At 51.8% G+C, this 23131-nt stretch overlaps 1 protein-coding gene across 1 annotated transcript; it reads left to right on the top strand.

Moving 5' to 3' along the window:
* The first annotated feature begins 19629 nt into the window (after positions 1 to 19629).
* Positions 19630 to 21570, top strand: LOC119336323 (AAA-ATPase At2g46620-like). Its single transcript, XM_037608321.1, has one exon. The coding sequence runs from the start codon at positions 19763 to 19765 to the stop codon at positions 21269 to 21271; it is 1509 nt and encodes a 502-aa protein (XP_037464218.1). The 5' UTR covers positions 19630 to 19762; the 3' UTR covers positions 21272 to 21570.
* The last annotated feature ends 1561 nt before the right edge of the window (positions 21571 to 23131 follow it).

A 23131-nucleotide genomic window follows, 5' to 3' on the forward strand; every position in this document is an offset into this window, starting at 1 on the left:
CTTGGAAGGCTTCTGCGGCTCGGGCAGGTACCAGGCGGGCGCTGGAGTTTGTCCGAGCCTGGTATCCCGGGATGGACTTGACCCAGCTGGCCACGTGGCAGCAGGAGGCCAATGATGAGCTGGAGGCGGTGCGGCCGGCTATCATCCAGTGCGCCTCGGTGATCGCCGAGTACACCGACACTAGCGCCTTTGTCCCCGAGCTGACGACAATGACATTGCTCAGCCAGAGGAGTGGTTCGGGCTGAACCCAGCAGATGGTGAAGACTCGGCGGAGGAGATCAACTCCAACTACGAGGGCGAGAAGAGGAGGACGAGGACGGTGAAGACGCTACGCCGGATGGTGGAGCAGTCGACCAGCCTCAGCTTGACCGTGCCTCTAGCAACGAGGCACGCGCGAGCACGCCGCCTGCCGCTGGTGATGATCAAGCCGAGACTCGCCAGCCGGCTACTCCTCCAGCCAGCGCTGCCACCTCCATGGACCTGCCCAGCTCGCCCGTTGCACCCTTGGCCTGAGCTGCCATCTTTATCTTTGCTTTCCTATTTGTTTACGTTTTGAACAATATTTGTTAAATTCGCACAATTCCACCCACTAGGGGTGTATTCAGACTAAGTTGGATGCTGGACCTTTGAAGGCCTTTTGTGTAAATATAATCTTGCATATGTTCGACTTCCGACTGTGCCTGCTTTTCATCTTTTTCGGCTGTTTCCTTTGTCGCCCTCCCTTTGGTCACCGCCTTTCCAGCTGGACAGCTGCTCTGTAGTCTGTGGCTGGGAAAGTACTTGGCCGTGTGGAGGGCAAGTACTTTAGCTTTCTTAGATTGTAGCAAGGTGAGTGGGAAGCCGTCCAGCCGGCTGTTTAATAGTCGGTTGGCAGGGTGGGAAGTCGGCTTGTGTTATGTAAGCCCGTTGGTCCTTAGCCGTTTTTTGTGGGTATCTTTTCCTTCCTTTAACTCTTGCCAGTCGGACAGTCGATTCTGTGAGCTGCGACTTTTGGCAAGAGAGGGCTTAGATGCCGGCACACTACTTGTCTAACTGCAGGCGGAACTTAGCATAATTCAAGGCGGCAAGTCCCCGAGCCGACAGGTCGAACCCGGTGCCGAACAGAAAAACAAATGTAGTAACACATTCATAGGCATGATACTCATCATATAGATAAAAGAGGGTAGTCCCCGAGTTCTCCTCGGGGAGCCTGATGTCTTGTACTTAATACAAAAGATAGCGTGGTACATACTGCATTTAACTGTAAAATCTTCGGAGGAGATTGGCGTTCCATGGTTGTTCCGACTCCTTGCGGGAATCATCTTTCTTGCACGCCTTGGGCTTCTGTGCGTCGATCAGGTAGTAGGAGTCATTGCCCAAGGCCTTGCTGACAACGAAGGGGCCTTCCCAAGGGGCCGAGAGCTTGTGCTGGCCGGTTGTTCGCTGAATCAGCCGGAGCACAAGATCGCCCTCTTGGAAGGATCTTGGCTTGACCTTCCGACTGTGGTAACGGTGCAAGCCCTGCTGGTAGATGGCAGACCGGCTGAGTGCTAATAGTCGTCCCTCTTCCAGCAGGTCAACACCGTCTTCTCGTGCTTCCTTGGCCTCCGCTTCCGTGTACATGGTGACTCGAGGTGAGTCGAACTCGATGTCAGTTGGGATGATAGCCTCGGCACCATATAGAAGGAAGAAAGGAGTGAAGCTGGTTGATTTGTTCGGGGTGGTACGCAAGCTCCAGAGGACGGCCGACAGCTCCTCGAGCCAGCAGCCGGCCGAGTGCTCCAGAGGTACGACCAGTCAGGGCTTGATGCCGGACAAGATGAGGTCGTTTGCTCGCTCGACTTGGCCGTTTGACTACGGATGGACAACGGACGGTAAGTCCAGTCAGATGCCCTGCGTTGTGCAGAAACGTGCCAATGCTCCCTTGGCAGAATTCATGTCATTGTCGGTGATGATGCTATGTGGTATGCCATAGCGGTTGGTGATGTCAGCGATGAATGTCACAGCAGTCGGCCCATTCAGCTTCTTGATTGGCTTGGCTTCAATCCACTTGGTGAACTTGTCCACGACAACAAGAAGGTGTGTCATCCCGCCGCGTGCTGTCTTGAATGGGCCCACCATGTCCAGCCCCCAGACGGCAAAAGGCCAGGTGAGGGTGATGGTCTTGAGTGCAGAAGCCGGCAAATGTTGCTTGGAGCTGAAAACTTGTCAACCTTTGCAGTGTTTGACCAACTCTTTGGCGTCTTCCAAAGCAGTCGGCCAGAAGAATCCATAGCGGAAAGCTTTGGCAACGAGTGATCTTGAGGCCGCGTGGTGGCCGCACTCGCCCTGGTGGATATCCTTGAGGATTGCGATGCCCTTATGTGGTTCAACGCAGTGCTGGAAGACTCCAGTGACACTGCGCCTAACGAGTTCTCTGTTCACTATTGTGTATGCTCCGGCTCGGCATTGAACTTGTCTTGCCGAGATCTCGTCAGTCGACAACTCTCTGTTTACCAGAAAGTTGAGGATGGGCTGGGCCCATGATGGAGCTGCGACTACTTCTATTGCCAACACGGCTACTTCGACCAGGGCGGGTCGGTTGGGTGGTGACGAGTTGGGGTCGGCCACCGTCTGCTGTGTCGTCGTAGTCCCTGGGCCGACTGCTGCAGTTCCCGGGCCGGGTTCTGAAGTCCCCAAGCCGGGTGCGACTACAGCAGTCCCGGAGCCACTTGTCGAAGTCCCCGGGTCGCCTGCTGGGTTCCCCAAGTCCGATCCAACTGCGTCGGGGTCAGGCGGCACGAAGATGGAGTCTGATTCTGGAGACGGCTTGACAGACGGCTTGAGGAGATGCTGGAGGGAGACGCCGGTTGGTATAGCTTGCCGGGTGGAGCCGGTTCGTGCCAGGGCATCTGCTTGCTCGTTGTCGGCCCGTGGCACGTGGAGAAATTCGCACCCCTCAAAGTATTCGCTGAGCTGCTGAACAAGGAAGTTGTAGCTCGCCATGTTTGCATCCTTGGCGTCCCAATTGCCAGATGATTGCTGGATCACCAAGTCCGAGTCGCCATAACATAGGATCCGGCGGATGCCGAGCTCTTTGGCCAGCCGGAGCCCGTGTATGAGCGCCTCGTACTCGGCCACATTATTGGAGGCGGCAAAATGAATTTGCAATGTGTATCTGAGCTTGTCCCCCTTGGGAGAGGTGAGGACGATGCTGGCTCCCAAGCCGGTGCACATCTTGGATCCGTCAAAGTGCATCCGCCAATGGGTGGAGTCGGGTGCCAGCGGCAGGTACTGGGTCTCAGCCTAGTCGACGAGGAAGTCGGCCAACGCTTGGGACTTGATGGCGGTGCGCGGCTGGTAGAAGATGGTGTAAGGAGCCAGCGCAATGGCCCACTCGGCCACCCGGCCAGATGCATCCCGGCTGCCTATGATCTCAGCAAGCGGGGTAGTGCAAACGACCGTGATGGGGTGCTCTTGAAAGTAGGGCTTGAGCTTCTTGGTGGAAAAGTACACACCATAGCACATCTTCTGGTAGTGGGGGTAATTCTGCTTTGAGGTTGACAGCACTTCGCTCAAATAATACACCGGCCTCTGGACCAGCTGAGCTCGGCCTTCTTGTGGGCGCTAAACCACAATGACAGTGCTGACCACCCGGCTAGTTGCGGCGATGTAAAGCAGCATGGGCTCTTTTTCAGTCGGTGCCACCAAGACAGGCGGCGTGGTCAACATCTTCTTCAACTTATGAAAGGCTTCATCCGCCTGGTCGTTCCACTCGAAATGAGTGGATTTCCTCATGAGCTGATACAGGGGGAGAGCCTTCTCCCCCAACCGACTGATGAAGCGGTTGAGCGAAGCCAGGCACCTGGTGAACTTTTGGACATCTCGAAGCCGGGTGGGAATCTCCATCCTCTCTATGGCCTTGATCTTCACTGGGTTGCACTCAATGCTGCGTTCAGAGACCAGGAAGCCTAGGAGCTGGCCGGATGGCACTCCGAACATGCATTTCTCTGGGTTGAGCTTGATCTGAAATCAGCGCAAGTTGTCAAATGTTTCTTTGAGATCTTCCAGCAGGGTGCCGTGCTTCTACGTCTTCACCACAATATCGTCTACGTAGACATGGGCATTTCTGCCGAGTTGCTTGAGGAGGCATTTCTGCATGCAACACTGAAAAGTGGCACCGGCATTTCTCAAGCCGAATGTCATAGTCAGGTAACAGAAAGCTCTGAATGGTGTGATGAAGGCGGTCTTCAGGCGGTCGGCTGGATCCAACTTGATCCGATGGTAACCTGAGTAGGCATCCAAGAAACTCAACAGCTCGCATCCAGGTGTGGAGTCTATCACTTGGTCAATCCGGGGCAAAGCAAACGGATCTTTGGGGCAAGCTTTGTTGAGGCTGGTATAGTCTATACACATGCGTCACTTCTTGTTCTTCTTCAACACAAGGACCAGATTGGCAAGCCATTCTGGAAAGAACACTTCCATAATGAAGCCGGCTGCCAGAAGCCGGGCTATCTCCTCACCAACAATTCTTCTCTTCTCCTCCGACAGTCGGTGAAGGGGCTGCTTGACTGGTTTTGCATGTGCTCGGACATGTAGCTTGTGCTCGGCGAAATCCGTCGGGACACCCGGCATGTCCTTGGGGGACCATGCAAAGATATCTGATTCTCACGGAGGAAATCGACAAGCTCACTTTCCTATTTGCTGTCCAGGTTTGCCCTTACAACAGCAAACCTCTCCGGGTGCTCTGGGTCCAAAGGTATCTTCTTTGTCTCCTTGGCCGTCTGGGAAGAGCCTTGAGCTTCCGACTGCTTGGGGTTAGGCAACAGGTCCGGCTGCTTGCCGGCCATGGCCACAACCCGGTTAATGATCTTTTTCTCAGCAGCAATCACGAGGGACTCGGCCAGCCGGCTGCTGGCTGCAGCACAGGCAGAGGATTTCTTGTAATCTTCGACTATGGTGATGACGCCCTTGGAGCTCGGCATCTTCATATTGAGGTAAGCATAGTGGGGTACAGCCATGAACTTGGCCAAGGCAGGTCGGCCAAGTAAAGCGTGGTAAGGGCTCTCTAGATCCACCACTTCAAACCAGACTGCTTCACGACGGAAGTGATCCTTGTCTCTGAAGAGGACATCTATCTTGATCTTGCCGATTGGTGAGTATGACAGGTCGGGTACAATGCCATGGAACACGGTCGGACTGGGCAGAAGTTGCTTTGTCTTGATGTTCAGCTTCTCCATGGTGTCACAGTACAGGATGTTGATTCTGCTTACACCATCAATCAGAACTCGGGAGAAATGGGCAGCTCACCTTTCTGTTGCGAAGGTGGCATCCAACACCAACGCATAAGAGCCTAGAGATGGCATCACCTCTGGGTGATCAGCCCGGCTCCAGCTGATAGGCTTTCCAGACCAATGCATAAATTCTGGATCCTTGAAGGCAACTGCATTGACTTCTTGGTGCTCATGGCGCCGGCTGTGCCTGTCCTCAGCTTGGCTCATGAAGATGACGTAGGCCGCATGCTCGTTGGGGAACTCATCTTGAATGGCTCCGACTGCTGGGCGAGCGGCCGACTGCTGAGGAGGCGGAGGCGGCTGGCCAGCAGGCGGAGGGGGCAGTAGTCCTTCGCCCTTGGAGATCTGTGTGAGCCAATGACACTTCCGAGTTGTGTGGTTGGACGGCTTCGCGCCGCTGTGGAACTTGCAGGGGGCATCAAGGGTTTGCTCGTAGGAGAAAGTCGGCTGCCAAGTCGGCCTGCCGCCTTTCGGACGCTTGGGCACGGGCTGCCTTTCAGGCTGTTCTTCTTCGACAGTGGCCACCTACCGACTGGTGGAAGGCGGCATAGGAGCCTTGCGCTTGTTGTCGTTCTGGTGTGGGCGTCGGTTGGAGTCGCCAGCCGACGTTCTTAGAGCTGGAGGAAGCACCTTTCCAGAAGCGTCCACTCAGAGCTCGGTCTTCATCGAGGAGTTGGTCGTGGCGTACTTGTCCGCTATGATCAGCAGTTCGTCGAGTGTACTCGGCTCGTCGTAGAGAAATCGGTGCTTGAGGAGGGTGCCCTTCGACACCCGACAGTGAAGTACTCTATTGCTTGCACCTCATGCATGCCCTTGCAAGAGTTGCGGAGCTCGACACAGCGCGTGAGGTAGTCGCGAGTCGATTCGCTGGGGCCTTGGACGCACAAGGATAACTGGCGGGGCTTGGGAGTCTGCTTGTATGTGCTGGTGAAGTTGCGGATGAAGACTTCCATGAAGTCTAGCCAGTTGTTAACGCTGTAGGGCTTGAGGTTGTTCAGCCAGGTGCGTGTCGTGCCTTGAAGCATGAGGGGACGTACTTCACGGCAATGCGCCTGTTGCTATTTGCTATGCTGACTGCAGTGGAGTAATTGATCAACCAGTCTTCCGGCTTCACCGAGCCATTGTATTTTGACGTGTCTCTTGGGAGTGAGAACCCTTTGGGGAAGGGCTCGTCGCGGATGCGGGGGCCAAAACAGGGCGGCCGACATCATCTTCTTCTTCTAGCGCCAGGGATCGCGCCAGGCGGTCGATCCGATGGCGGGCATCATTCTCGCTGATTCCTTCACGACGGCCCAGTCGGCCGCTGAGCGTCGGGTGCGTGACAGGCGGAGGGGTGGGATATCTCTCCCTGCGAGGTGGAGGTGGAGGCGGGTTGCCTCGTCGCTCCACGGCACGGGGGCGGCCTTCTGCGTCGCGCTCGATGGAGAGGCGAGTCCGACTACAGCTAGCAGTCGGCCCCTTGTCTTTTAGCTCGCGGGCGCCACCTGCAGTCGGCGTCCGGGATGTCGCATCGTGCTCTCGGCGTGGGGGAGGACTTTCAGTGCGGGCGCTGGCTTCATGCTGCTCTGTGGCCGCGTCGATCAGCTGGTGAACGTGTCTGGTCATGCAGTGAAGCTCGTCACCCTCCAGCCCGTACAGCTCGTCTATGGCTGAAGGAAATATGCCCTAGAGGCAATAATAAAGTTATTATTTATTTCCTTATAATCATGATAAATGTTTATTATTCATGCTAGAATTGTATTTACCGGAAACATAATACATGTGTGAATACATAGACAAACAAAGCGTCACTAGTATGCCTCTACTTGACTAGCTCGTTAATCAAAGATGGTTATGTTTCCTAACCATGAACAATGAGTTGTTATTTGATTAATGAGGTCACATCATTAGTAGAATGATCTGATTGACATGACCCATTCCATTAGCTTAGCACCCGATCGTTTAGTATGTTGCTATTGCTTTCTTCATGACTTATACATGTTCCTATGACTATGAGATTATGCAACTCCCGTTTACCGGAGGAACACTTTGGGTACTACCAAACGTCACAACGTAACTGGGTGATTATAAAGGAGTACTACAGGTGTCTCCAATGGTCGATGTTGGGTTGGCGTATTTCGAGATTAGGATTTGTCACTCCGATTGTCGGAGAGGTATCTCTGGGCCCTCTCGGTAATACACATCACATAAGCCTTGCAAGCATTACAACTAATATGTTAGTTGTGAGATGATGTATTATGGAACGAGTAAAGAGACTTGCCGGTAACGAGATTGAACTAGGTATTGGATACCGACGATCGAATCTCGGGCAAGTAACATACCGATGATAAAGGGAACAATGTATGTTGTTATGCGGTCTGACCGATAAAGATCTTCGTAGAATATGTAGGAGCCAATATGGGCATCCAGGTCCCGCTATTGGTTATTGACCGGAGACGTGTCTCGGTCATGTCTACATTGTTCTCGAACCCGTAGGGTCCGCACGCTTAAGGTTACGATGACAGTTATATTATGAGTTTATGCATTTTGATGTACCGAAGGTTGGTCGGAGTCCCGGATGTGATCACGGACATGACGAGGAGTCTCGAAATGGTCGAGACGTAAAGATTGATATATTGGATGACTATATTCGGACACCGGAAGGGTTCCGGAAGAGTATCGGATAAAATCGGAGCACCGGGGGTTACCGGAACCCCCCGGGGGGTTAATGGGCCTTATGGGCCTAATGTGGAGAAGAGGAAGGGGCTGCCACAGCAGGCCGCGCGCCCCCTCTCCCCCTAGTCCGAATTGGACAAGGAGGGAGGGGCGGCGCCCCCCCTTTTTCCTTCTCTCCCTCCACCTCTCCTAGTTGGACAAGGATTGGGGGGGGGGAGTCCTACTCCCGGTAGGAGTAGGACTCCTCCTGCGCGCCTCCTCTAGGGCCGGCCGCACCCCCCCCCCCTTGGATCCTTTATATACGGAGGCAAGGGGACACCCAAGACACACAAGTTGACACAAGTTGATCCACGTGATCGATTCCTTAGCCGTGTGCGGTGCCCCCTGCCACCATATTCCTTGATAATACTGTAGCGGAGTTTAGGCGAAGCCCTGCTGCTGTAGTTCATCAAGATCATCACCACGCCGTCGTGCTGACGGAACTTTTCCCCGACACTTTGCTGGATCGGAGTCCGGGGATCGTCATCAAGCTGAACGTGTGCTCGAACTCGGAGGTGCCGTAGTTTCGGTGCTTGATCGGTTGGATCGTGAAGACGTACGACTACTTCATCTACGTCGTGTCATCGCTTCCGCAGTCGGTCTGCGTAGGGTATGTAGACAATACTCTCCCCCTCGTTGCTATGCATCACATGATCTTGCGTGTGCGTAGGAAAATTTTTGAAATTACTATGAAACCCAACAGTGGCATCCGAGCCTAGGTTATTTATGTTGATGTTATATGCACGAGTAGAACACAAGTGAGTTGTGGACGATACAAGTCATACTGCCTACCAGCATGTCATACTTTGGTTCGGCGGTATTGTTGGATGAGACGACCCGGACCAACCTTACGCGTACGCTTACGCGAGACCGGTTCCCTCGACGTGCTTTGCACAGAGATGGCTTGCGGGCGACTGCCTCTCCAACTTTAGTTGAACCAAGTATGGCTACGCCCGGTCCTTGCGAAGGTTAAAACGGAGTCTATTTGACAAACTATCATTGTGGTTTTGATGCGTAGGTGAGATTGGTTCTTACTTAAGCCCGTAGCAGCCACGTAAAAACATGCAACAACAAAGTAGAGGACGTCTAACTTGTTTTTGCAGGGCATGTTGTGATGTGATATGGTCAAGGCATGATGCTGAATTTTATTGTATGAGATGATCATGTTTTGTAACCAAGTTATCGGCAACTGGCAGGAGCCATATGGTTGTCGCTTTATTGTATGCAATGCAATCGCGATGTAATGCTTTACTTTATTACTAAACGGTAGTGATAGTCGTGGAAGCATAAGATTGGCGAGACGACAACGATGCTACGATGGAGATCAAGGTGTCGCGTCGGTGACGATGGTGATCATGACGGTGCTTCGGAGATGGAGATCACAAGCACAAGATGATGATGGCCATATCATATCACTTATATTGATTGCATGTGATGTTTATCTTTTTATGCATCTTATCTTGCTTTGATTGACAGTAGCATTATAAGATGATCTCTCACTAAATTATCAAGAAGTGTTCTCCCTGAGTATGCACCGTTGCCAAAGTTCGTCGTGCCCAGACACCACGTGATGATCGGGTGTGATAAGCTCTACGTCCATCTACAACGGGTGCAAGCCAGTTTTGCACATGCAGAATACTCAGGTTAAACTTGACCAGCCTAGCATATGCAGATATGGCCTAGGAACACGGAGACCGAAAGGTCGAGCGTGAATCATATAGTAGATATGATCAACATAACGATGTTCACCATTGAAAACTACTCCATCTCACGTGATGATCGGTTATGGTTTAGTTGATTTGGATCACGTGATCACTTAGAGGATTAGAGGGATGTCTATCTAAGTGGGAGTTCTTTAGTAATATGATTAATTGAACTTAAAATTTATCATGAACTTCGTCCCTGATAGTATCTTGCTTGTTTATGTTGATTGTAGATAGATGGCTCGTGCTGTTGTTCCGTTAAATTTTAATGCGTTCCTTGAGAAAGCAAAGTTGAAAGATGATGGTAGCAATTACACGGACTGGGTCCGTAACTTGAGGATTATCCTCATTGCTGCATAGAAGAATTACGTCCTGGAAGCACCGCTGGGTGCCAGGCCTGCTGCTGGAGCAACACCAGATGTTATGAACGTCTGGCAGAGCAAAGCTGATGACTACTCGATAGTTCAGTGTGCCATGCTTTACGGCTTAGAATCGGGACTTCAACGACGTTTTGAACGTCATGGAGCATATGAGATGTTCCAGGAGTTGAAGTTAATATTTCAAGCAAATGCCCGAATTGAGAGATATGAAGTCTCCAATAAGTTCTATAGCTGTAAGATGGAGGAGAACAGTTCTGTCAGTGAGCATATACTCAAAATGTCTGGGTATAATAATCACTTGATTCAATTGGGAGTTAATCTTCCGGATGATTGCGTCATTGACAGAATTCTCCAATCACTGCCACCAAGCTACAAGAGCTTCGTGATGAACTATAATATGCAAGGGATGAACAAGACTATTCCCGAGCTCTTCGCAATGCTGAAAGCTGCGGAGGTAGAAATCAAGAAGGAGCATCAAGTGTTGATGGTTAACAAGACCACTAGTTTCAAGAAAAAGGGCAAAGGGAAGAAGAAGGGGAACTTCAAGAAGAACGGCAAGCAAGTTGCTGTTCAAGAGAAGAAACCCAAGTCTGGACCTAAGCCTGAAACTGAGTGCTTCTACTGCAAGCAGACTGGTCACTGGAAGCGGAACTGCCCCAAGTATTTGGCGGATAAGAAGGATGGCAAGGTGAACAAAGGTATATATGATATACATGTTATTGATGTGTACCTTACTAGAGCTCGCAGTAGCACCTGGGTATTTGATACTGGTTCTGTTGCTAATATTTGCAACTCGAAACAGGGACTACAGAATAAGCGGGCACTGGCAAAGGACGAGGTGACGATGCGCGTGGGAAACGGTTCCAAAGTCGATGTGATCGCGGTCGGCACGCTACCTCTACATCTACCTTCGGGATTAATATTAGACCTAAATAATTGTTATTTGGTGCCAGCGTTGAGCATGAACATTATATCTGGATCTTGTTTAATGCGAGACGGTTATTCATTTAAATCAGAGAATAATGGTTGTTCTATTTATATGAGTAATATCTTTTATGGTCATGCACCCTTGAAGAGTGGTCTATTCTTATTGAATCTCGATAGTAGTAATACACATATTCATAATGTTGAAACCAAAAGATGCAGAGTTGATAATGAAAGTGCAACTTATTTGTGGCACTGTCGTTTAGGTCATATCGGTGTAAAACGCATGAAGAAACTCCATTCTAATGGACTTTTGGAACCACTTGATTATGAATCACTTGGTACTTGCGAACCGTGCCTCATGGGCAAGATGACTAAAACACCGTTCTCCGGTACTATGGAGAGAGCAACAGATTTGTTGGAAATCATACATACTGATGTATGTGGTCCGATGAATATTGAGGCTCGTGGCGGATATCGTTATTTTCTCACCTTCACAGATGATTTGAGCAGATATGGATATATCTACTTAATGAAGCATAAGTCTGAAACATTTGAAAAGTTCAAAGAATTTCAGAGTGAAGTTGAAAATCATCGTAACAAGAAAATAAAGTTTCTACGATCTGATCGTGGAGGAGAATATTTGAGTTACGAGTTTGGTGTACATTTGAAAAACTGTGGAATAGTTTCACAACTCACGCCACCCAGAACACCACAGCGCAATGGTGTGTCCGAACGTCGTAATCATACTTTACTAGATATGGTACGATCTATGATTTCTCTTACAGATTTACCGCTATCATTTTGGGGTTATGCTTTAGAGACGGCCGCATTCACGTTAAATAGGGCACCATCAAAATCCGTTGAGACGACGCCTTATGAACTATGGTTTGGCAAGAAACCAAAGTTGTCGTTTCTTAAAGTTTGGGGCTGCGATGCTTATGTGAAAAAGCTTCAACCTGATAAGCTCGAACCCAAATCGGAGAAATGTGTCTTCATAGGATACCCAAAGGAAACTGTTGGGTACACCTTCTATCACAGATCCGAAGGCAAGACATTCGTTGCTAAGAATGGATCATTTCTAGAGAAGGAGTTTCTCTCGAAAGAAGTGAGTGGGAGGAAAGTAGAACTTGACGAGGTAACTGTACCTGCTCCCTTACTGGAAAGTAGTTCATCACAAAAAACTGTTTCAGTGACACCTACACCGGTTAGTGAGGAAGCCAATGATAATGATCATGAAACTTCAGATCAAGATACTACTGAACCTCGTAGATCAACTAGAGTAAGATCCGCGCCAGAGTGGTACGGTAATCCTGTTCTGGAAGTCATGCTACTAGATCATGATGAACCTACGAACTATGAAGAAGCGATGGTGAGCCCAGATTCCGCAAAGTGGCTTGAAGCCATGAAATCTGAGATGGGATCCATGTATGAGAACAAAGTATGGACTTTGGTTGACTTGCCCGATGATCGGCAAGCAATTGAGAATAAATGGATCTTTAAGAAGAAGACTGATGCTGATGGTAATGTTACTGTCTACAAAGCTCGACTTGTCGCAAAAGGTTTTCGGCAAGTTCAAGGGATTGACTACGATGAGACCTTCTCACCCGTAGCGATGCTTAAGTCCGTCCGAATCATGTTAGCAATTGCCGCATTTTATGATTATGAAATTTGGCAGATGGATGTCAAAACTGCATTCCTGAATGGATTTCTGGAAGAAGAGTTGTATATGATGCAACCGGAAGGTTTTGTCGATCCAAAGGGAACTAACAAAGTGTGCAAGCTCCAGCGATCCATTTATGGACTGGTGCAAGCCTCTCGGAGTTGGAATAAACGTTTTGATAGTGTGATCAAAGCATTTGGTTTTATACAGACTTTCGGAGAAGCCTGTATTTACAAGAAAGTGAGTGGGAGCTCTGTAGCATTTCTGATATTATATGTGGATGACATATTACTGATTGGAAATGATATAGAATTTCTGGATAGCACAAAGGGATACTTGAATAAAAGTTTTTCAATGAAAGACCTCGGTGAAGCTGCTTACATATTAGGCATTAAGATCTATAGAGATAGATCAAAACGCTTAATTGGACTTTCACAAAGCACATACCTTGACAAAATTTTGAAGAAGTTCAAAATGGATCAAGTAAAGAAAGGGTTCTTGCCTGTGTTACAAGGTGTGAAATTGAGTAAGACTCAATGCCTGATCACTACAGAAGATAGAGAGAATATGAAAGATGTTCCCTATGCATCAGCCATAGGATCTATCATGTATGCAATGCTGTGTACCAGACCTGATGTATGCCTTGCTATAAGTTTAGCAGGGAGGTACCAAAGTAATCCAGGAGTGGATCACTGGACAGCGGTCAAGAACATCCTGAAATACCTGAAAAGGACTAAGGATATGTTTCTCGTATATGGAGGTGACAAAGAGCTCATCGTAAAAGGTTACGTTGATGCAAGCTTTGACACTGATCCGGACGATTCTAAATCGCAAACCGGATACGTGTTTACATTAAACGGTGGAGCTGTCAGTTGGTGCAGTTCTAAACAAAGCGTCGTAGCGGGATCTACATGTGAAGCGGAATACATAGCTGCTTCGGAAGCAGCAAACGAAGGAGTCTGGATGAAGGAGTTCATATCCGATCTAGGTGTCATACCTAGTGCATCGGGTCCAATGAAAATCTTTTGTGACAATACTGGTGCAATTGCCTTGGCAAAGGAATCCAGATTTCACAAAAGGACCAAACACATCAAGAGACGCTTCAACTCCATCCGGGATCTAGTCCAGGTGGGAGACATAGAGATTTGCAAGATACATATGGATCTGAATGTTGCAGACCCGTTGACTAAGCCTCTTCCACGAGCAAAACATGATCAGCACCAAAGCTCCATGGGTGTTAGATTCATTACAGTGTAATCTAGATTATTGACTCTAGTGCAAGTGGGAGACTGAAGGAAATATGCCCTAGAGGCAATAATAAAGTTATTATTTATTTCCTTATAATCATGATAAATGTTTATTATTCATGCTAGAATTGTATTTACCGGAAACATAATACATGTGTGAATACATAGACAAACAGAGTGTCACTAGTATGCCTCTACTTGACTAGCTCGTTAATTAAAGATGGTTATGTTTCCTAACCATGAACAATGAGTTGTTATTTGATTAACGAGGTCACATCATTAGTAGAATGATCTGATTGACATGACCCATTCCATTAGCTTAGCACCCGATCGTTTAGTATGTTGCTATTGCTTTCTTCATGACTTATACATGTTCCTATGACTATGAGATTATGCAACTCCCGTTTACCGGAGGAACACTTTGGGTACTACCAAACGTCACAATGTAACTGGGTGATTATAAAGGAGTACTACAGGTGTCTCCAATGGTCGATGTTGGGTTGGCGTATTTCGAGATTAGGATTTGTCACTCCGATTGTCGGAGAGGTATCTCTGGGCCCTCTCGGTAATACACATCACATAAGCCTTGCAAGCATTACAACTAATATGTTAGTTGTGAGATGATGTATTATGGAACGAGTAAAGAGACTTGCCGGTAATGAGATTGAACTAGGTATTGGATACCAACGATCGAATCTTGGGCAAGTAACATACCGATGATAAAGGGAACAACATATGTTGTTATGCGGTCTGACCGATAAAGATCTTCGTAGAATATGTAGGAGCCAATATGGGCATCCAGGTCCCGCTATTGGTTATTGACCGGAGACGTGTCTCGGTCATGTCTACATTGTTCTCGAACCCGTAGGGTCCGCACGCTTAAGGTTACGATGACAGTTATATTATGAGTTTATGCATTTTGATGTACCGAAGGTTGTTCGGAGTCCCGGATGTGATCACGGACATGACGAGGAGTCTCGAAATGGTCGAGACGTAAAGATTGATATATTGGATGACTATATTCGGACACCGGAAGGGTTCCGGAAGAGTATCGGATAAAACCGGAGCACCAGGGGGTTACCGGAACCCCCCGGGGGGTTAATGGGCCTTATGGGCCTAATGTGGAGAAGAGGAAGGGGCTGCCACAGCAGGCCGCGCGCCCCCTCTCCCCCTAGTCCGAATTGGACAAGGAGGGAGGGGCGGCGCCCCCCCTTTTTCCTTCTCTCCCTCCACCTCTCCTAGTTGGACAAGGATTGGGGGGGGAGTCCTACTCCCGGTAGGAGTAGGACTCCTCCTGCGCGCCTCCTCTAGGGCCGGCCGCACCCCCCCCCCTTGGATCCTTTATATACGGAGGCAAGGGGACACCCAAGACACACAAGTTGACACAAGTTGATCCACGTGATCGATTCCTTAGCCGTGTGCGGTGCCCCCTGCCACCATATTCCTCGATAATACTGTAGCGGAGTTTAGGCGAAGCCCTGCTGCTGTAGTTCATCAAGATCGTCACCACGCCGTCGTGCTGACGGAACTCTTCCCCGACACTTTGCTGGATCGGAGTCCGGGGATCGTCATCGAGCTGAACGTGTGCTCGAACTCGGAGGTGTCGTAGTTTCGGTGCTTGATCGGTTGGATCGTGAAGACGTACGACTACTTCATCTACGTCGTGTCATCGCTTCCGCAGTCGGTCTGCGTAGGGTATGTAGACAATACTCTCCCCCTCGTTGCTATGCATCACATGATCTTGCGTGTGCGTAGGAAATTTTTTGAAATTACAACGAAACCCAACAATGGCTGCCTGGACGGCACGCAGGTTCTCGAGTGGAGTGGCGTAGACTGGGCGGTCAGCACCCAGCATGCTAGCAATGGCCGCGCCGCGCTTCTTGATGGCCCGATCCGGCTGGGTCCGCCGACAGGCGGCGTGCCGGAGGTGGCACGATCAACCTCACCCTGGTAAGCTTCGGTGAGGCGCCTCATGGAGGTTATCTTCTTGCCGTTCTCAATGAGGGCAAGGCGGCAGGTCTCCAGTGTGTCGGCGTCGGCGTCAGCCGGGATGGGGGTGGACAAGTCGTGCAGTGCCGCCTGCAGAGTGTTGTGGATGTTCTCGCCGAAGCCGGCGCCATGGCTGATGACCAGCACTTCAATGACGGTGGTGCTGCTGTTGTCGGCTCGAGGAAGAGGATTGTCAATGACCACCACGTTGGTGGGGAAGGCGTCAAGCGATGCTGTGTCGGAGTCGACCAGCATCGGGTCGGTGGAGCCGACCGACTCCAAGTCCACAGCAGGCTCGCTGGCGACGTGGAGCTGGTCGGGGAGGCTGACGAGGCGGCTCTCGAGGCCATCTGTGCCCGCGTTAGACGCGGGCTCGCCGGAGAGGCAGACCTCGCCAAGAAGATCGGCGAGGCAGCTCGCTGCGCAGGCGTCGTTGATGCCATGCAGCACGTCGGGAAAAGCGCCATCGGGCGTGTCGGGCTGGCTACGCTCGCTGGGGAGGAAGAGGGTTCCCGTCCAGAGTAGGTCTCCGGACGACGGTGCACCTGGCCTCATGGTGGGCGCCAAATATCGGGTGGTAGATGCGACATATGCCAACGGGTGACTTATCATTGTAGGAGCCAGTAAGACATAGTGCCTGGAAACGGGATAAGGCGAAGACATGCACGCCGGCGAATCTTACCCAGGTTCGGGGATCTCCTAGGAGATAACACCCCTACTCCTACTCTGCGGGGTCTCCACATGATCACTAGATCAAAACAAGTAGCTACAAGAGGCTCCTTGAGCTGTTTGGCAAGAGGAAGAAGAAGGGCAAGGCTAGCTCTCCTCTTCTCTCTATACGGTGTCTAGAACTATATGAGTCCAACCCTTTGCATGGGTGCCCTGGGGGGTTTATATAGGCCTACCCCCCAGGGATACAATGGTAATCCGGCCGAATGTGGGTCCAGGCCGTTAGTGTCTGTAGTCGTCGGCTTCTCCGCCGACCGCTGGGGCCCGCCGACTGGTGGGTCCCGCCGGCTGCCGGCCTCTTGGCCGACAGGGTGGGCCCACTGCCTAGGGGTCTTGTCGGCTGCTGGTTACTGTAGCTTTACTCTTGGTGACGATGACTTTGTCGGGGTAAGCATGGCTACAGTGTCGCCGCTTGGCGGGCTCTCATTATAGCCTTACCCCGTCTTATCCGCTTAATGGTGCACAAACTTTCAGGGCGGTGGTGAGCCGACTATTTGGGAGCCGGCTTCCCCCCTGGCCAACTGGTTAAGCTTGGCCGCCTTCTGGTATCTCTCTGGCAGGATGGGCCCATCGCCTGCGGGCCGTACTGACAACCTGCCGTGGGTGATGTCATGGTCAACATGGCAACAGTGTCGCGCCGGACGGGGAGTGGCCGCCCGGTACGGCGCACTGTGGCCATGCTTGCTCCGGGATTTGGGGGTGGATGGCTTCATTGTAGCCACGCCCCGTCCTATCGCCGTTATGTGGGTGCAAACTTTGAGAGGGTGATCCGGGCCGCTTGCTAGGAGCCGACCCTCTGATGACCGACTGCTAGGAGTCGGCCCTTGTCGAGAGGGTTTGCAGAGCCTTGCCGCCTTCTGGCAGCCGGCCGGCGGGGCAGCCGGCCAGGAGAAGGCGGCCCTGCGTCTTGGATGTTTTGAGGGCGCAGTCGACCCGATATGTTTTGAAGAACCAGGGGGGCTGGTTAGGCTACCCGTGGTCATTTACTCCGACAAATAGTAATAGGGGCCTCCTTCACTCCTAGCCCGACATCAGTCACGGGATCTGGGTCAACGCCTCCACAGTAGGAGGCATCCACACCCGCATCCCCAGCCAGTCCCGTGGACCGAAGGAGACACAATACTATGACTACCGATGGTCGTCGGCGGGCAAGCTCACACGATGTTCGTGCCCATGGTCATCATTCCGATCTGCCCTGACGGAGCAACGAAGTCCCCGACCACCACCAACGACCACCGCGCTCGCAAGGAACCACGAGCACATCCCAGGCCAGGCCCGACACCTACTACGCGAAGCACCAGCTCTGATCCGCCCCGGGCCTCAATTTGGCCCACCCGAGACGAACCCTAGATCTGCGCCATCACCATTGCGCGTGCGGCTGACGCCGCACCACCAGCGCCCACCCAGCCCCGCGCACCGTAGGCACATCTCCGGGAGCAGGAGGCCGCCACCACCATGTTATGCTGCCCGCACAGCCCCGGCTGCAGCACCGCCGAAGCCCGCAAGGCACGCCCCGCCGCCCCGCCCTTGCCAAGGCCCTGGACGAGCCCTAGCCAGCAGCAGGGCACCACCGCCGCCGACCCTTGCAATCAAGAAGCAGAGAAGATCCACCGGCCAGAGTCGCCGCGGCCCGCGCCGTCTGCCAGCCGAACAGCCGTTGCTGCCCAGACGCGCTCCTCAGCCGTGCAGCCCTTCATGCCACCTCCACGTCCGCGCCGGAGATGCACGCCGGAATGCCCCCGCGCCGCGACACCCCGGGTCCGCATCGCGCCCTGACACGGAAAGGTCGGTCTGTGCCACTCCACCGTGCGAGGGAGAAGGCAAGCCCCGCCGCCGCCGCTGCTCGGGCTTCGCCCTGCCGCGCCCTTTGGCGGCGGCGAGGGTGGAGGAGGGAGGGGGAGATCACGAAGAAGACTACTCGGGGATGAATCGGCACAACATGCGCAGCAGCCAAACTTGCTTTCAAGCTTGCTGTGATGTCCATGGCATCTACCACCAGAGCAAAGCATCTTGGTAGTAGCAGAAGAATGTTTCTTTTGCAACCTGACGGATGTAAAAGCAACATACTACTACATGGAATTTGACTTCCATTAATTGCTTCTCTGTCGGCATTTGACTTTAGAATCGGACGCCCCAAAAGGCAAGCTCGAGAGGGTGAAAGCGAGAGACCGTGATGAAAATTACTTTGACGGTCGCAACTTGCATGGGATGGAGGGAGACGTGGATTGATTCATTCGCGGGTGCGTGCACACACTTGCAGAGTCAGAGTACCAGGGCTCTCTCCGCATATGGTTAGTTGTCCAAGACAGTACAGGTATCACTGGCCATCTGTTCATATCCAACGACAGAAACCATGCTGCTAATCATCGTGTTAGGCCAGGCGACAACCTAGAGATGAATGAAACAAGCTGTTTCGTTCAAAACAAAAGTACATAAATGAAACAAGATGGACGCTCATGAAACGCGGCGCGTACGCGTCCTGGTCAGTGGCGTCCCATAGACGCCCTTCCAAAAGAGCTTCTGTGCCAGCTATGGAACATTCTCTTCATCTTCATCTGGTTGTTGCCAATACACTCAACCGTATCATATCGATGGATCGACCGTATCACCCCCCGTCGTGTCTGTCGGTTTTGTCCGGGCACCGTGTTGATTTGGGTATCTAAATTAGCCCTCGAATTCACATCCCGACGAAGAGCATTTAAGGAGGAGATAAGAAACGGATGAAATCCAGCAACCGAATCAGAAATTCGAGTAAGTAGTAATCCGTCAACCACGTACCTGCCCCAATCACCTCGACCACACCAGCACGCCAGAATTCTCACCTCAGGAAACAAGATAAACCCGGCGAGTCCGAACAGTTTCAAACCACCAGAGCATTCAAAAAATCAGCAACAAATAAAAAAGCATTCATATCCGCGACTCGTACGCAGCGGCGGGCGGCGGTCATCCGAGACGGCCCCGCCTTTCTCCTTTGACCCGCGCGCGCGCCACAGCGATCCCGACCGAATCCCCCCTCCCGTCCCGCCCCCCACCTTAAAACCCCACGACAACCCACCATCCGATCTCTCTCTCTCTCTCCTACCCTTCTCGCCCAGACGCACGAACCAACCGGCGCGACCGAATCAAACCGCGCAACCGTGCGCGAGACTCCTCCTCCTCCTCGTGGGGGCGGGCGGGCGCGATGCCCCTAGACGGCGGCGGCGGCGGGGCGGCGGTCATGTTCTTGGCGTACGCGGCCCTGGCCGTGGCGGCGCTGCGGGCGGTGCTGTCCTACAAGTCGGCGGCGCACGCGGCCCGCCGACTGTGGCGGTGGGCGGACGAGTGGGCGCAGGCCTACCAGTACTGCGAGGTGCCGCGCTTCGTCACCGGCGACGGGGCCGAGAACCCGCTCTTCCGCAAGGCGGCGGCCTACGTGGCGTCGCTGCCGTCGCTCGAGGACGCGGACGCCGCCTGCGTGCTCTCCTCCGCCAGCAAGAGCAACGACTTCTCGCTGCAGCTCGGCCCCGGCCACACCGCGCACGACGCGTTCCTCGGCGCGCGCCTCGCGTGGACCAACGGCGGGGAGCGTCTGGTCCTCCGCGTGCGCCGCCATGACCGGACGCGCGTGCTGCGCCCCTACCTGCAGCACGTCGAGTCCGTCGCCGACGAGATGGAGTTGCGCCGCCGCGAGCTGCGGCTCTACGCCAACACCGGCGCCGTCGCTCCGCGCTGGGCGTCGGCGCCCTTCACCCACCCGGCCACGCTGGACACGGTCGCCATGGACCCGGAGCTCAAGACCCGCGTCCGCTCCGACCTGGAGAGCTTCCTCAAGGGCCGCGCCTACTACCACCGCCTAGGCCGCGTCTGGCGCCGGAGCTACCTGCTCTACGGACCGCCCGGCACGGGCAAGTCGACGTTCGCCGCCGCGATGGCGAGGTTCCTCGGGTACGACGTCTACGACATCGACCTCTCCCGCGCCGGCACCGACGACCTCCGCGCGCTGCTCCTGGACACCGCCCCGCGGTCGCTCATCCTCGTGGAGGATCTGGATCGGTACCTGCGTGGCGGCGACGGGGAGACGTCGGCGGCGAGGGCCGCCAGGGTGTTGGGCTTCATGGACGGGCTGTCGTCGTGCTGCGGCGAGGAGCGCGTGATGGTGTTCACGATGAGCGGCGGCAAGGAGGGCGTGGACCCGGCCGTGCTGCGGCCGGGGAGGCTGGACGTGCATATCCACTTCACCATGTGCGACTTCGACGGCTTCAAGGCGCTGGCCAGCAACTACCTGGGCCTCAAGGACCACAAGCTGTACCCTCAGGTGGAGGAGGGCTTCCACGCCGGCGCCCGCCTGACCCCGGCCGAGCTCGGCGAGATCATGCTCGCCAACCGCGGGTCCCCGAGCCGCGCGCTCCGCACCGTCATCAGCGCGCTGCAGCACGTGGTGGCGCCGCGGACGAGCTCCGCCGCGCGGCCGCCCAGGCTGACCTCAAGATCGTCCGGGCACCTCGAGGAGTCCAGCCCGGCGGCAGAGAGCCAGTCGCCGGGGGCCGGGGGCGGCGGGGGGTTCGGGAAGGACGCGCCGATGAGGGAATTCAAGAAGCTGTACGGGCTGATCAAGATCAGGAGCCGCAAGGAGGGCGGCGTGGTGCCGGTGGACGACACGGCGTCGGCGAACGGGCGGGGCAGCGACGCCAGCACCGAGAAGGACCGGTGATTAATGAACGAACATTTTTTTGGATTTGCTTTCTGCGTCTTTCACACCTGATCGTGATCTCTTAACTTTTAAGCATCTTTTTTTTTTCTGTTCTCGATTGTAATTTGGGGGTTGTACATTGTAGTCTAGCTAGTGTAAGGCAGTTGCAAAGGATGACTCAAGTTGGTTGTGCACTCCGAACAAAATTATCAAAAAAATAATCGAAAGAAAGAAGCTGTACATAGAAGAGAACTGGCTACATATATCAGTGCACAAATCCCAAATGTACAGAGTGTTAATATGCTTGTTTCGAGGGTCTACTGTAATACTGTAAAGTCGTGTAGAACCCTATACGCCTTTCCTTTACATTCCAAGGAATGACCTCGAAACCGCCATGAATTTGTAGCCGGGTAGGTTGCCCACCCTAGATCTCATTGTTGGCATCCGTCCACATGTGGAAACAGTAAAGGGCGTGTTTCTTCGTTGCATCGCCTGCCTTGCATGTACTTCGACTAAAAACGATCGTCTACACATAGTTTGATTGTTCGTGTTTAGACTGACTGCACGAAGAAACTAATTTTGACCTACAGTTTGGTTGGCCGTGTTTGCATTAGGCGCACTTATGCACAAACGTCCGTGCGTTGCAACGGGTGAACGACTCAAGACCCCTCCACGACCCAGCGCCATATGACATGAAAAAACTCTTTGGAGTCCTCCATGCTGCTATGAAAATATGTATTGCGAAAAAAATGTAAACAAATTTCAGAATTGTACTGCAGGTGTGTAGAATTTAAATCATACTAGAAATATCTATCTGGTTGTGAGTATCTCTTCGCGTCTTTGTTGGAATTGCTTAATGATGCCCAAAAAAATATAGCATTATATTTTAATAGTAAATTCCATTTTAGTACAATGTCTTTGATTCACTACGGTGGTAACAATAATGTCCATGAACCTATGTTGGCTAGGTTTATGGACTGTAGCATAGCACTATTCGTGTCCAGTGACATTAGGAGCGTTGTACAAAGATTCTTCATCCCTGGCTAATATAACAGAGAAAAGTGTGGAGTTTATGTCGCATATAGCGGGGACTCCGAGTCTGACTCTTATTGCTTTGACCATGTTACCAGAGATGAGAGTGCATCTTAGTTATGCAGAGACCGGTTGTAATGCTTAAACCTTTTAAGTAATAAAGCGTTCCTTTTCAAAAAACATTGTGAAAGCAAAGTTGTTTCACTAAAATTCAAAACCCAAATATATATATTCTTGTTTGCTTTTTGGGGAAAACTTCGTCAAACTTGCACAAGTTGTTAGGTTTTCTTGCTTCTCGCAATCTAGTGTTTACTTGTGTGAGGTTTGTAGATAATCTGAAAACTACGGCTCTTATAACAATATAGAAAAGGCTTGATTCAAGTACGAAGGGAACTTTTGTCAGACTTGAAGAACCCGTATGCAACAGGAAAAAATTGACGTGTATTTATGGGTTTTAAGGTGCACATTTCAGAAAAAAGGCTCGTTTTAAACGAGTCATTGACCCTTATAATTATACATGCCAGCGTACAATCTCGTTTCAAGGTGCACATTTGAGAAATCCTTTGTTTAAAACAGTAATCGAGTCATTGTGTATGCCCGATGCCATACCATCGTTTGGTTCGTGTAGACATATACGGTCGATCTTTTTTTTAAAGAACAGTCAATCACCTATTTTTAACCGGTACTCTCTTTTTCATGATAATTCTCAAAATAATTGTACATGAACAACAATAAATAACCAATTTTTTATTAATGATTTATACATAGTATTTTTTTTGCGGGTTTTAAACAATCCTAACATTCCCCGCAAAAAAACAATTCTAACATAAAGTTTCTCTTGAGTTATGT

The sequence above is a fragment of the Triticum dicoccoides genome, chromosome 1B, assembly GCF_002162155.2.
Source record: "Triticum dicoccoides isolate Atlit2015 ecotype Zavitan chromosome 1B, WEW_v2.0, whole genome shotgun sequence".
Taxonomy (NCBI): Eukaryota; Viridiplantae; Streptophyta; class Magnoliopsida; order Poales; family Poaceae; genus Triticum; species Triticum dicoccoides.